Here is a 15,100-nt window from a genome sequence, read left to right as displayed (position 1 = left end):
CACTGGACCACCTTTCATCACGCCTGTCAGACGTCCACTGAAGTAGAGGATGACACTTGGCCGTATCACAGCAAGGAAACAAACTGCAGTTGCGGGTTAGATGACAAAAGAGGTTGTGCGAGAAAACAAACACACAGGAAGTGCTTTCAGTTCATTTTATTTCCTTCCATGTCACCAATGTTTCCCCAGTCCTAAGTTGTGTAAACTCTAAAGGGGGAGGGGCATAAGGACGTGGTTGGTCAACAGGGACACGGCGTGCCGGCCTCCAGGTCCACTGTCAGTCCTTTGCTCAGCAAGAAGGCTTCTTGTCTCGGCTCGCGCCCGAGGAACTTCTTCAACATGGCTGACGCGTCCACGGAGCCGCCGGGCCGCAGGATGCATTTCCTGTAGTCCATGCCCACCTGCGGGACACGCCCTTTTTAAGCTTGGACTTCCAAAGAGAGGACAGTAGAAGTGCGTGTGTTTGTGGAGCTCACCTTGGGATTCATGATTCCCTCCTGCTTGAAGCGAGCGTAGAACATGTCCATGGAGAAGACCTCGCTCCACAGGTAGCCGTAGTACTGAGCGTCGTAACCGCCCGCCAAGTGGCCGAATGTCGCCGGCATGTTGGTCTCTGAAGACGCACACGGTCACGTGACCACTGGGTCGGTACATCTGCTAACAGAAGCGTCTCACCTGGTGAAGCAGGAATTCCCAGGACTTCCTGGCAGAGACGTGCGTACTCCTCTGCCGGGTCCAGGCCGGTTCTGGTGTGAAGAGCCTGATCCACTTTAGCCAGAACGATCTGCCTCAGGTTGAAGAGACCTGCACACATACAACAGTTCACCGTCATGTCAGCGTTGGCTCTACCAAAGACCACCTCTGTTAAGTCCGTGAGGCAGGAACCCAAGATTGGTTGCAAAATATGTGACAGCAGCAGACGAGGCAAATTGGCAAAAAGTAATAGAATTTGAAGCATTAGGCTTGGAGAAAAAAGTACAACATAGGCGAAAAAAAGCTGTAGTCAAATATAAAAAGCAAAAAATTGCAACCAAAAACTAGAAACAAGACCTTGACGAAGGAGCTACAAGTAGTTAGACCGCTAAATATACAAAAGCAGTGAAGTTGTCACGTTGTGTAAATGGAATGATTTGCAAATACTTTTCAACTTATATTCAATTGAATAGACTGCAAAGACAAGATATTTCATGTTCATTTTTTATAGCAAATAATCATGAACTTAGAATTTAATGGCAGCAACACATTGCAAAAAAGTTGTCACAGGGGCATTTTTTCCACTGTGTTACATGGCCTCCCCACCCCAAGATGGCACTGCTGTAGTGGCTGCTGGTGGCAGGAGCTCTGTGCCATCCTTTTGTGTTCCTGATGTTTCCCTCGTTTTCATGTTGTTGTTTTTTTGCCTTTTGGTTTGGGACCCTTTGGGACTGTGTGACAAGAGGTGGCACTTTCCACTTTTCAACTTCTGGATCTGCTTCCCGGGAGCCTTTTGGCCATGGACACCAGCTGCTGGGTCTCTGCCACACCAGAGTCCGTTTGGAGAGACTGGAGATGTGGATGAAGAGACAGGAGGAGATGTGGATGAAGAGACAGGGCTGCAGAGTTTGGAGAGACTGGAGGAGATGTGGATGAAGAGACAGGGCTGCAGAGTTTGGAGAGACTGGAGGAGATGTGGATGAAGAGACAGGAGGAGATGTGGATAAAGAGACAGGAGGAGATGTGTATGAAGAGACAGGAGGAGATGTGGATGAAGAGACAGGGCTGCAGAGTTTGGAGAGACTGGAGGAGATGTGGATGAAGAGACAGGAGGAGATGTGGATAAAGAGACAGGAGGAGATGTGGATGAAGAGACAGGAGGAGATGTGGATGAAGAGACAGGGCTGCAGAGTTTGGAGAGACTGGAGGAGATGTGGATTAAGAGACAGGAGGAGATGTGGATGAAGAGACAGGGCTGCAGAGTTTGGAGAGACTGGAGGAGATGTGGATGAAGAGACAGGAGGAGATGTGGATAAAGAGACAGGAGGAGATGTGGATAAAGAGACAGGAGGAGATGTGGATGAAGAGACAGGAGGAGATGTGGATGAAGAGACAGGAGGAGATGTGGATGAAGAGACAGGAGGAGATGTGGATGAAGAGACAGGAGGAGATGTGGATGAAGAGACAGGGCTGCAGAGTTTGGAGAGACTGGAGGAGATGTGGATGAAGAGACAGGAGGAGATGTGGATGAAGAGACAGGGCTGCAGAGTTTGGAGAGACTGGAGGAGATGTGGATGACGAGACAGGAGGAAATAAGGATGAAGAGAGGGCTGCAGAGTTTGGAGAGACTGGAGGAGATGTGGATGAAGAGACAGGGTTGCAGAGTTTGAAGAGACTGGAGGAGATGTGGATGAAGAGACAGGAGGAGATGTGGATGAAGAGACAGGAGGAAATAAGGATGAAGAGACAGGGCTGCAGAGTTTGGAGAGACTGGAGGAGATGTGGATGAAGAGACAGGGCTGCAGAGTTTGGAGAGACTGGAGGAGATGTGGATGAAGAGACAGGAGGAGATGTGGATGAAGAGACAGGGCTGCAGAGTTTGGAGAGACTGGAGGAGATGTGGATGAAGAGACAGGGCTGCAGAGTTTGGAGAGACTGGAGGAGATGTGGATGAAGAGACAGGGCTGCAGAGTTTGGAGAGACTGGAGGAGATGTGGATGAAGAGACAGGAGGAGATGTGGATGAAGAGACATGAGGAGATGTGGATGAAGAGACAGGGCTGCAGAGTTTGGAGAGACTGGAGGAGATGTGGATGAAGGGACTGGGCTGCAGAGTTTGAAGAGACTGGAGGAGATGTGGATGAAGAGACAGGGCTGCAGAGTTTGGAGAGACTGGAGGAGATGTGGATGAAGAGACAGGGCTGCAGAGTTTGGAGAGACTGGAGGAGATGTGGATGAAGAGACAGGGCTGCAGAGTTTGGAGAGACTGGAGGAGATGTGGATGAAGAGACAGGAGGAGATGTGGATGAAGAGACAGGAGGAGATGTGGATGAAGAGACAGGGCTGCAGAGTTTGGAGAAACTGGAGGAGATGTGGATGAAGGGACTGGGCTGCAGAGTTTGGAGAGACTGGAGGAGATGTGGATGAAGAGACAGGGCTGCAGAGTTTGGAGAGACTGGAGGAGATGTGGATGAAGAGACAGGGCTGCAGAGTTTGGAGAGACTGGAGGAGATGTGGATGAAGAGACAGGGCTGCAGAGTTTGGAGAGACTGGAGGAGATGTGGATGAAGAGACAGGACTGCAGAGCTTGGAGAGACTGGAGGGGATGTGGATGAAGAGACAGGGCTGCAGAGTTTGGAGAGACTGGAGGAGATGTGGATGAAGAGACAGGGCTGCAGAGTTTGGAGAGACTGGAGGGGATGTGGATGAAGAGACAGGGCTGCAGAGCTGGACAAGCTTCACAGTGTCTTGGCTGAATGAGCAGGTATCGGACACCTCGGTCTCCTTGGACGTATCCTCGCTCATCCATGTGGACTGGACACTGGCCGAGAGTTGGTGGGCGGCCGAGGGTGGAGTCGGCTTTCTTGGTTGCTTTGTTGGGTCTGCTCCTGTCTCTGGCCTATCTCCCCCCGCCCCAGCAGACAATGGTGTGGAACACTGCAGAGGCCACCACAGTGTTCAAATAATGTTTTTGTTTGGTTGCTTGTTTATGCATGGTGCAATCGTGTGTGCGCAATGTAATTTGTGGCTGTGTGTAGAAGTGGCACTGCTAGAGTGGCAGCTGGTTGCATCTGCTCTCCTCTTTTAATGTCTTTAAAGTCCTTTGATGTTATCCTATGGCTATGTGTTTTTTCTTCCTTGGCCTCAGTCTGGACCCCCTCTCCAGGGGCCCAGGCTTAGAATGAATTTTTTTTTCTCACCCCCCTAGCGTTTACCTGTTTCTCACCTTTATCGTAAGGGGCGGAGGAAGTTGGGAGACCCGTCAGCGATCCTGTTCTGTCTCCCTGTAATGTTTGATCCTGTTCTGTCTCCCTGTAATGTTAGTCTGCTCTTGAATGGGATTGTGCTGAAAATCTTAATTTCCCCTCGGGGATTAATAAAGTACTTCTGATTCTGATTTCCTTTTAACTACACTCAGTAAACATTTGGGAACTGAGGAGACCAATTTTTGAAGCTTTTCAGGTGGAATTCTCCTACAAAACAGACCAATCTGAAGAGACAGTTAGGAAGCGGCTTTAAGATGGTCTGTAAAACTAAATCTATGCAAAATGATTTAACTACAAGAACTGTTTTAAATGGAAAAAAGAAAATCTATATGACCCTAAGAAGGCCTAATTGCCTGATCAGTCTTAGGTGTGACTCATCAGGCCCAGTAAGGTCTACAAACCAAACACAGGTGAAAAACAGAATGGGCAAAATGACAGGAAAAAATTGCAAACCTCCAAAAGTCACAACATAACATCGTTTGCATTCCACTTCCTGTCTGGCACTCACCCGTGTTGGCCAAGCGGGACTTGATGAGTTTGTCGAGCAGCTCGTCGGGAATGGCGCCTCCTGTCTTGTAGTGGCGGGACATCCTCTGCAGAGGCTCCTTCTCCCACACCCAGTTCTCCAACATCTGGGACGGAGCCTCAACAAAGTCCCGCTCCACGTGAGTCCCGCTGAACATAGCGTAGTCGGCCTGCAGTCAAATGACTTATGAGCTGCTACTACTTATAACATGTACTAAAGAAAACTCACATGTATATCTCAGGAGTGGAATCAGAGCAAACACAAAAAGTATGTTACAAAAATATCTAGATTAAAAAATAAAACATTATCAATAAATTAGCAGGTAGTTTGTTCTCCCTCTAGGGATCAATAGTTCAGTCACAAAGACATTCTGTGCCTGCCTACAAGTCTTCATTGAGGGAAGGATTACCGCACGAACCACAAAGTGAGACTAAAGACTGTCACTGAAGTCCCTGCTCCTTCTAAATGTTGTTTTTCTGTTAGCCATATTTCTCTATTTTGTTCTTCTGGGTTCCCTTTCCAACTAGGAAGAGGCATAATGCTGATTAAACATTATCTAGGTCTCATACACACAAACACACATAAAGATTGTCTTGTGCAGGATTATACTAAGTACTGTTGCATCACTACTGTGGTATCTTCTCACACAGTGGTCCCCAACCTTTTTGTAGCTGCGGACCGGTCGACGCTTGAAAATTTGTCCCACGGACCGGGGGGGAGGAGATGTTTTTTTTTTTGTCATAAAGAAATACAATCATGTGTGCTTCCGGACTGTATCCCTGCAGACTGTATTGATCTATATTGATATATAATGTAGGAACCAGAAATATTAATAAGAGAAAGAAACAACCCTTTTGTGCGAATGGCAGAGGTAGTTTTTTTGGGTTATTGCACTAATTGTAAGTGTATCTTGTGTTTATGTTGATTTAAAAAAAGAAAAAAAAAGTTGTATTTCTTGTGCGGCCCGGTACCAATCGATCCACGGCCCGGTGGTTGGGGACCACTGTTCTAACAGACATTTCTGCCATGTTTGATGGAGTTATTGTATGGAAACAGCTGATCATCGCGATCAACCTTAAATCAATCGCGATCATATATTTGCCCAGCCCTACTCAGGGTTTGCCCTCAATTGCCAAAATACCTGTGGCAGTGGGGGCGTGGTCAGTGGCGTGGACACCATGACGTCGTTGTGTAATTTGCAATCATCAAATTTTCTTTAAAAAGGCAAAAAAAAAAAATCCATACATACATTCAAAAACTAACCTGTGTTATTCATTGGGATTAACATATATGGTTTTATATTATATTGTTTTAAATGTTGCTGCTTATTGTAAAACGTACGCTGTTGAGATTTTTTCAAGTGCCTAGAGCAGTTTTAATGATTTTTTCTTTAGCAACAAATCTGGCATCTCTTTCTATTATAGACTGTACTCATGTTTAGAAACTCTAAAGTCCAGTTGGACATTCTCTCTTTAAAAGATGCCACATTTTGTAGATCGTTGTATATCAAAGTACATCAACATCGCAGACATGCTGACTACACTCCAGACATTTGCGTGCATCTTGTTTACTTCGTCACAACATCCCTTTTCAGCAGCGCTGTTTTCGGATTGGCAGAGAATAATAATAATATACATTTATATAGCGCTTTTCTAGACACTCAAAGTGCTTCACAGAGAAGTGAGAAGCCATCATGGGTGGTAAACTACATTTGTAGCCACAGCTGACCTGTGGTAGACTGACGGAAACGTGGCTGCCAGTTTGCGCCTACGGCCCCTCCGACCACCACCTATCATTCATCGTCCATTCACCAGTGTGAGCGGCATTGGGGGCGAGGGTAAAGTGTCCTGCTCAAGGACACAACGGCAGTGATTTGGATGGCAAGAGGCGGGGAGCGAACCTGCAACCCTCAGGTTTCTGGCACGGCTGCTCTCACCACGCCATGAGAAAGTGTTGTTTGTATGGGGAAGCACGGACACAAAAGCATGTGCACAAGTAAAACCTGTTGGAATTGGGCCGGTTGTTATAAGATTGGCAATAAAGGTTAAAAATGGCTTTGGACTTTGTGTGACTTCTTCTGGAGGCTACAATACTTTTTATTAATATAATTTAGTTTCTCGTAAAAAAAAACGCCCAACTTATTTTCAAGCTGTAGTGGCTATGATTTTGCTGTGGCACTGCACCATGTTTAGTTACACTAAGGAGGAAATCTGCAACTGTATGTTATATCTTAGTTGTTACACCGCTATGCTAAAAGCTATTTTGCCCACATAAGGTTGTACACGGCACACTATTGGTTGATAATGACCAACCAGCGGACTGTATCCTGCGAGCTGATTGGCTCAGCTACTGTAACTTCCATAAAATAATATAATTTATTTCAAGCCCTACTACGTTTCCCAAAAGTTCTGTGCCTTCTAAATCTTCTGGTACCAAACTTAAGCGCCAGAGTAAGTTGTGTACCATCCCCCAGAAAAGGTGAACTTTCTCGATGCTATGATAAAAAGGAACTGGCTAGACGACTGTATGCTACATCTACGAATCATTGGTTCCTTACATAAAGAACCAAAATGATATACAATGATGACGAGGGCAGCTCGGACTGAATGCAATAAACCAGAGATCACTGTATATATATTCTCACCCTCTGGTGGTTGTTGCTAAGCATTACATCCCCATTGCTTTAAGATGTAGTGTGACAACGTAAACGCTAACCTCAGCACACAGCTGATGCATGACGTGTCCAAACTCGTGGAAGTACGTCTCCACCTCGTCGTGCTGCAGCAAGGACGGAGCGTCGGCCGTGGGTTTACTGAAGTTGGCCACCATGGCCGCCACCGACATCTGCCGAGCGCCGTTTGGCAGCAGGCAGCCAGGCTGCAGGCCAAAACAGGCGGCGTGCCCATACTTGCCCTCCCTGGGGGAACACAACAAAAGACTCAGAAGACCAGTTCTGGTGCCAGCTGACTCTGGTAGATCTTGGTCATCACCTCGGGTAGAGGTCCAGGTAGAACTGGCCAACCACGTGACCAAAGCTGCGGTCCTTCACGGAGTAGAGCTTCACATCTGGGTGCCACACGGGGGCGCCATCCACCAGCTCAAAGGTCAAAGCCAGCAGCTCCTGGTAGATGTCCAACAGTCCCTGAGTCACCACCTCCATGGGAAAATACTCCTTCAAAAGGTTCTGGTCCACCGCGTACTGAGTCTCCTCCACCTGGAAGAAGGAAGCAGCAATGAGATAAAACAAGCGCATTGTTGTGTTTGAGATCTGCGTCCACCTAGCTCACAAAGACTATACATCAGGGTTATCTAGGAGTGGTCCTATAAGGATTGTATTCTGCCGATTACGATAATCCATGAGTGGGATCGTCCGAGGCCAATCTCATGTATTAACTGTAATTTTTTTCTATTTATTTATGGTGAGTGTTATCGACAGATTAACAATATCAATACGATATTTAAACTAGTTCCTTATTTTCTTTCTCTGTGCGTAACACATTTAGCTTTGTCTTCAAATGATTGTGGTACTTAACATACAAAGAAATGCAGTTTATTTGCTATACATTTGTTTTCGCCGATACTACAAACATGGCTATTGATCATACCAATGCTGATACTTCAAATTTTCAAAAATAATCAGAGATTGAATTTTTGATCACAATTCAAATCAGACAAAAACAAAGGATGTTGGTGTAACATTAACAATTAAATATTTAAATTATTTTCTACTATTGGCGCTAATCTTTAGGTTTTTACCTATAAAATCCTCCTATCTCAACGTATTTCCTAAATTTGTTAAAAATACCAAAATGAAAAAAATAACGTTTTTTGATAGTAAAGAATATCAATCTAGCCACTGTGGTATTGATCTGATACAATACTACTTACTTGTATGGTTACTGTCGATATACTGTAAATTCTGGACTATAAGCCGCTACTTTTTTCCTAAACTTTGAACCCATGCGGCTTATACGATTGAGTGGCTAATTTATGGATTTTTCTGTGCTAACAGCAGTAATAAAAAATATTTAAAAAAAATTTAAATAGGCAAAAACACTCATAGGGTGTTTTGTTTGTAGTATGGCGCCATCTTTTGGACAAATATGCTCACTGTAGGTGGTGCAGTGTCCTTCCATTTATTGGTAGTGTTTTTTTTTTTCCAACCGTCTTGCCGTTCAGTCTTCTAGCCATACATGGCGTTTCTACTCGTATGGACTCTTTGTTCATCACTCCAAGCAACGTTTGTAAGTTTTACAGTATAAGTACAACTGTTTATACTTACTAAAGTGTCCCATGTGTGATGTCTGTAGGAGTGTTTTCATGCATATTTGTATGTGCAATCGTAATGTAATGACGCTAGTGTCAAATTTATATCAATTGTATTGTATATCATCCATCACCCTAAATGGAGGTGATTATTATCTATTAGCTTAGAGGGGCAGCGCCACACTCGTGTATGGAAACACATGATAAGCTGTTAACTTCTTGTAGGCCGGGGGACTAAAAATAAATATGCCAGGCAACAAGGTAGTATTTTTAGGAATTAGCTGCAAAAAATGTAAAGTATCTCTGACATTTTCAACTGAACTCAGAGGCCGGACTAGTGTGATTCCTGGGCCGGATGGCCCTGCCCTCCATGGTTCACAAAAGGTCTCACCTGGGTCATGAAGTAGCGAGTATCCCAGGCGTGCAGGTCTCCACTGAAGGCAAGATCTCTCTTCTTGCACTCTTCCTCTTTCAGTTTGAGAAGTACAGCACGTTCTTCTTCACCCAGAGACTTAAGCTTACGGGCCAGTTCCTCTGAGAAGAATGAGATGAGAAAGCTTTGTGAGCATCCGGATTGAGGTTCAAGACAGACGACACAGAGACGCTTGAGTCGGGCTGGGCGATAAAACAGTATTCATTTATATCGCGATAGACATGTAATCAATTTGAATTAAAAATGCCTTTAATATTTTTTTTCCTTCTATGGCGGAAAAAACTGAAGGTTGCCAAGCGAGGTTGTGAGCATTAAAAAAGGCACTCGTGCTCTGGCAACGAAGGAAGTGATCATTGATCAGGTAACAATATCCACTATCAAGTTTGGTTGCGCCATCTTGTTGTCTCGCGGTTGATTCTTTGCATCAGGACAGGGGTTGGAAACAATCTCTTTCTTTTCTTTTCAATCCGTGTCCGTTCCCTGTTTGGTGCAACAGGTAGGAACTTGATTGATTGATTGATTGATTGATTGAGACTTTTATTAGTAGGTTGCACAGTGAAGTACATATTCCGTACAATTGACCTCTAATTGGTAACACCCGAATAAGTTTTTCAACTTGTTTAAGTCGGGGTCCACTTAAATTGATTCATGATACAGATATATACTATCATATATACTATCATCGTAATACAGTCATCACACAAGATAATCACATTTAATTATTTACATTATTTACAATCAGGGGTGTGGAGGGGGGGTGGAGGGGGGGTAGGATATGGACAGCAAGTAGTGGACATATAGAGAGAGAGAGAGAAAGAGAGCGAGAGAGAGAGCGAGAGATCAGAAGGCATAAGAAAAAGTATCTGCATTTGATTGTTTACATTTGATTATTAGCAATCCGGGGAGGGTGTTAGTTTAGGGTTGTAGCTGCCTGGAGGTGAACTTTTATTGCGGTTTTGAAGGAGGATAGAGATGCCCTTTCTTTTATACCTGTTGGAGCGCATTCCACATTGATGTGGCATAGAAAGAGAATGAGTTAAGACCTTTGTTAGTTGGGAATCTGGGTTTAACGTGGTTAGTGGAGCTCCCCCTGGTGTTGTGGTTATGGCGGTCATTTACGTTAAGGAAGTAGTTTGACATGTACTTCAGTATCAGGGAGGTGTAGCGGATTTTATAGACTAGGCTCAGTGCAAGTTGTTTAACTCTAAAGTGCAGGACTGTATAAATAAAATAAATGACTAAATATAACATATGCGCTACTTAAAAATAATAGTAATTTGGTCCAATGATATTAAAATAATAATTACTTCATAGCATCAATTAATTTCCATACTTAAATAAGGATGACAGACCAAATAAATGTTACACAGGCCTAACTTCCTGGCACTAAACCTGCAAAAAATAATTATTCTCAGCTTTCTCTATGTATCAGTTTCAAACTGAAAGGATTATAATCAAAGGAAGGTTACATTTGAAATAAAAATGATTACATTTAATATACTTTTCTGTTCATCCTTATTTTCGATAGGCCATGAAAAATATAAAAAACGATCGATAGACCGATATTAAACACTTATATCGTGATACGGTTTTCCGCCCTATTGCCCAGCCTTTTTTGAGGCGTGGTCCTTACCTAGGAAGGCGGCCACCTGCTTGCCAGACTTGGCCATGTTCATCTCCAGCACAAAGTCGGCGTGGGTGCTGAAACCAAGCAGAGAACTCTTGCGGGCTCGAAGCTCCACCAACTCTTTGAGGATGACAGAGTTCTCCTGCACACACACCAGAAACACGTGTCATGTCCTGTGGCGTCAAGAAGGAGTTGAGGAATTCACCTCTCTGCAGCGCGAGTTGAAGGCCTCCTCCAGTTTCTTGCGGGTTTCTGGCACGAAGCATTTCTTCATGGTGGGGAAGTAGTGTGGATACTTCAGAGTCAGCTTCAGATTGTCTCCATCTTTCTCCAGCGAGCTCAGGAAGTCCTCCGGGAGTCCGCCTGCACCCAGCAAAGGAACAACACACGCCCTTAGGAGAATCGGTCCAGGTGGCAGTTATAAGCAGCCACCCGGTTCTCACCCAGTTCCTCCCTGCTGAAGGACAGACTGGTGGTGTCCTCGTTCAAGTTCTTGTTGAAGTCGATGCACAGGTTGCTCAGCTTCTTCTTGATGCTTTTAATCTCCTACGTCAGCACACACACACCACATTCAGTCAAAGACTACAAGAGGTTTCAAGACAAAAGCCCAATATGGTCCACCTCTTGCGTCTCTTTAGGCAGGTGGAGTCCATTTCTCTTGCCCAATTTGATGAGCCGCTCCATGTAACGCTTGGACTCGGCAGTCAGGCTGCTGGTTTCGGTCTTCTTCTGCGGACAAAAAGGTCCTGGTTTAAACTGGCGGACTAGTAACTAGTGATTGCTTGGGATGGGTACCGTTCACATTTGAAACGATACAGTGCAGATACCCGGTACCTGGGGATCCATACCGGTACTAATTTTTGGTACTTCTGTGTGTGCTAATAAATATTAATTTTGTTGGCATTGAAAATTACAACATTACTTAGAGCAGGGGTGTCTAAAGTTTTTCCAGCTCGGGCTGCATTCAGAAAAATGAAAGCATGTGGGAGGCTACTTTGAAACATTTTGTACAATTTAAATGCTAAAAGCAAACCAGTGTACGTTAATACGAGCTGAACAAACAATCCACATTAGCTTTGTGACAAAGGAGATTAGTGTAATACCTAATAATTAGGGCTGTCAAAAATAAGTTAACTCATGCAATTAATCACCAAAAATATTGCATAAGTCATGTATATATGCAGATTAATTGCACAATTTTAGGTTCTAATCTATTCTAACAATAGAATTTGACTTCTGTTCAAATATTGGGTGTTTTTAAAATGTATTTAAATGCACGCGAGTAATACTACTAATTATACTTGTGATTAATCATGATTAATCCAAATTTAAAAGTGTAATTAGTCTGAAGGTAGAGAAAAAGAAGAAGCTTATCGACTATGGTATCGGCACGGACTACAATGGCGAATGCGTGCACATCTTCAGGACTTATGCAGATCCCAAATACACATCAGCAGGTACCAGAAGGTAAGAAAAGTTGGTTTTGCATGATATTGTGAAACAAATCACCAGATAATATGTCTGCTAATAGATGCCATTTTGCGGTCCTTATACACACACCATAATAATACTTCTATGTTTAATGCTCCGACAATCCATCAAGCGGTGCGGCTTCATAACTTACCGAAGTCGTACTAGAAACATTTTGACAGATTTTTGAGCGCCGTGTGTAATGTTCTATATTCTCAATGGAACATTTAAAGCTTTGGTGTCGTTTACTGGCGTCATCTTGCAGTTTACACGTATCTCTTATCACACTTATCATTACACCATGTACCAAATAAAATTGCTTTGATGTCGGTAAGCACAACCAGAATTATTCCATACATTCGGCGCACTGGGCTATAAGGCGCACTGTCGATTTTTAAGAAAATGAAAGGATTTTCAGTGCGCCCTATAGTCCGAAAAATACGTTAATTTTATTTTAAAAATCTGTTGGTCAATAAAAAACAGCTGCAGGCCAATATAGGCCCCCAAGCCGCACTTTGGGCACCCGTGACATAGAGGTAGTTTGGCTGAGTCTGCTCTCAGTACTGCTGGAGTGATCACCAAGTGCTGAATTGCAAAGCGGGCGTGGCATCACGTACAACACAGATACTGTTGGATTTTACGTGAATCTCTGCCCGCAAGATTCGGTTGATGCCAAAAAAGTACTGGATGTGGTACCCATCCCTAGCGACTGCCCCTTTTTGGGTAAGGTTGATGCCTGACAGGACAGTCGCTGGCTCACCTCTAGGGCCACGATCCTCTGGTACACGTCTTCCCTCATGCTCATCTCCACGTCGAACTCTGACAGCTGCTTGTCTGCCGCCGTGCTCGCCGTGCGCACTTCCTTGTTCGGAGACACGTGCTGCGGGAAGTCCAGCACGTTCCTCTGGACTGGGACATGAGTGGAGCGCGGTTAGAAACACACTTATTTCTAGCATCACTGCTCATCATGCCAACAATTTCATACCATGTGTGTGTGTTTTAGTCAATGTTTTAAATGAGTGTGTTCATACAGCAGAATAAAAATGGAGTCAAAAGCTTGTTATTGTTGGTGGCTGAACAAAGTGCTGATAAAGATGAGCTTTACATCGCAGCGCCAAACGCCAACTCAGCGATCCTGCCTGGCTCAACAACTGCGCTTACACATTGTTTGCCTTTGTGTGGCCTTTCTTTACATTCGTGTGGACGGTGCACGGAACCATCCGGAAGCACGCCGCAACACCAAACACCAGCATGACAACTGTTATTGAAATTAAACGTGCCCAAGTTTGACTTGATCCTGCGTTGCCACGGCGACGGGCGAATACTGACCCGTGTACTCCACCTCCACGTCGGCGAGCACCTTGAGCGTGTTCTCGAAGGTGACGGCGTCCAAGGCCAGAGCGCCGACGCGGTCGTAAGCATCTTCGGTGCTGGCGATGAGCTCGTCGGCCTTCTTGAGGATCTGTTCTGCGCCCAGATCCCATCGCAGGCGGTTCTGGGAGCACACGAGGGTTGGACCACCCATCACCACTTCACCTGCAAGTGATCACATGACCCCCATCACCACTTCACCTGCAAGTGATCACATGACCCCCATCACCACTTCACCTGCAAGTGATCACATGACCAGCGCCTGATGACAACAATGCATGGCATTCTCTAGAAGACTATGTGTTGAATTATATCATTGACCAATTATCATGCATTTCTGATTGCCATTTGAAGCTTCCTGTACTATAACATGTTTATTATTTACACAAACCGATCTAAGAAATAACTGAAATAAACTGTTTAACACATTTAAATGAGTAACTTCAGTAATATTAGGAAATCATCCACTAACAGGCTGAATGAGATATATATACAACATATATATCCATCAGTTATCTTGATCTTACACAACTTTGTCTTTGTAAATGCAAGCTAGCTACATCGTCATGGCAGCTAGCTACATAGCAGATTACACTTTCAAAGACTGGCGCGGCCTTAAGAAAACAAAAAGACGAAAGTCAAGCTGACAGGCCACATTTAGTTTTAGGGATTTTTTTTTGGAACGATGTTACTTTTGCACTGACCTGTCGGCCCCATGTCGACGAGTTGATTCCAAAAGTCACTTCTCCGTGCGTGTGTCACAAAGCGCCATGAGGCCAGACAACGTGAGCCCTGGTTGTTCCGGTTTGGATTTCAAAATAAAACTCGAAAGGCTCCGAAATACCTTGAACAACGGTACGGATGTGTCACACATTAAAAAGAGCGCTTTGATTGAAACTTGTATTAGTAGATTGCACAGTACAGTACATATTCCCTACAATTGACCACTAAATGGTAACACCCCAATAAGTTTTTCACACTTCATCAATTCATGGTAAACACTTCCGGTTTAGATTTTTTTGAAAAACCTGAAAGGCTATAAAGTACATTGAAGATATTTGTCACTTTATTTAATTTGTCGTCATGTCATCGTATTTATGTTTTAAAGTGATTTAATCAGGATTTTATCAGACAACAATAAAGAGATTCTATAGGTGGGTTGCAATCACGTGACCTAGAGGCACATCCGGGCTCTTATAACTTTCAGGCGATTTTTTTGGGTCCCATTAGGCCAGTGGTCCCCAACCACCGGGCCGCGGACCGATTGGTACCGGGTTGCACAAGAAATATTTTATTTATTTATTTATTTATTTATTTTTTAAAATTAAATCAACATAAAAAACACAATATATACATTATATATCAATATAGATCAATACAGTCTGTAGGAATACAGTCCGTAAGCACACATGATTGTATTTCTTTATGAAAAAAAAAAAAAAAAATTTT

The 15,100-nt window shown here is 44.1% G+C and overlaps 1 protein-coding gene across 3 annotated transcripts; it reads right to left on the bottom strand.

The window, feature by feature from the left end:
* Positions 1–147: 147 nt before the first annotated feature.
* On the bottom strand, positions 148–14,824 carry LOC133644580 (thimet oligopeptidase-like). Of its 3 annotated transcripts, none has more exons than XM_062039187.1 (14): positions 14,344–14,824; positions 13,610–13,816; positions 13,041–13,189; positions 11,432–11,539; positions 11,254–11,356; positions 11,016–11,173; positions 10,817–10,952; positions 9,142–9,284; positions 7,475–7,698; positions 7,200–7,401; positions 4,467–4,653; positions 676–804; positions 477–613; positions 148–401 (listed from the first exon to the last, which is right to left on the bottom strand). In XM_062039187.1, the coding sequence occupies exons 1-14, from the start codon at positions 14,366–14,368 to the stop codon at positions 240–242; spliced, it is 2,070 nt and encodes a 689-aa protein (XP_061895171.1). In that variant the 5' UTR covers positions 14,369–14,824; the 3' UTR covers positions 148–239. The 3 variants fall into 3 exon arrangements, with proteins under 3 accessions (XP_061895171.1, XP_061895173.1, XP_061895172.1); XM_062039189.1 differs by having other exon boundaries at positions 13,610–13,852; positions 14,356–14,823; XM_062039188.1 differs by having other exon boundaries at positions 14,356–14,823.
* Positions 14,825–15,100: the final 276 nt, after the last annotated feature.

Source organism: Entelurus aequoreus, linkage group LG27 (assembly GCF_033978785.1).
Source record: "Entelurus aequoreus isolate RoL-2023_Sb linkage group LG27, RoL_Eaeq_v1.1, whole genome shotgun sequence".
NCBI classification, from domain to species: domain Eukaryota; kingdom Metazoa; phylum Chordata; class Actinopteri; order Syngnathiformes; family Syngnathidae; genus Entelurus; species Entelurus aequoreus.
Note: the sequence above shows the minus strand (reverse complement) of the source record. Positions and strands in the feature narration are given on the sequence as shown.

Coding starts and splice junctions, on each gene's coding strand:
- LOC133644580 (XM_062039187.1), bottom strand. CDS start 14,368: ATGGGGCCGACAGGTCAGTGCAAAA. Junction 11,174..11,253: donor CTTCAGCAGGGAGGAACTGG/GTGAGAACCGGG, acceptor TGCTGGGTGCAG/GCGGACTCCCGGAGGACTTC. Junction 402..476: donor AGGGAATCATGAATCCCAAG/GTGAGCTCCACA, acceptor CGTGTCCCGCAG/GTGGGCATGGACTACAGGAA.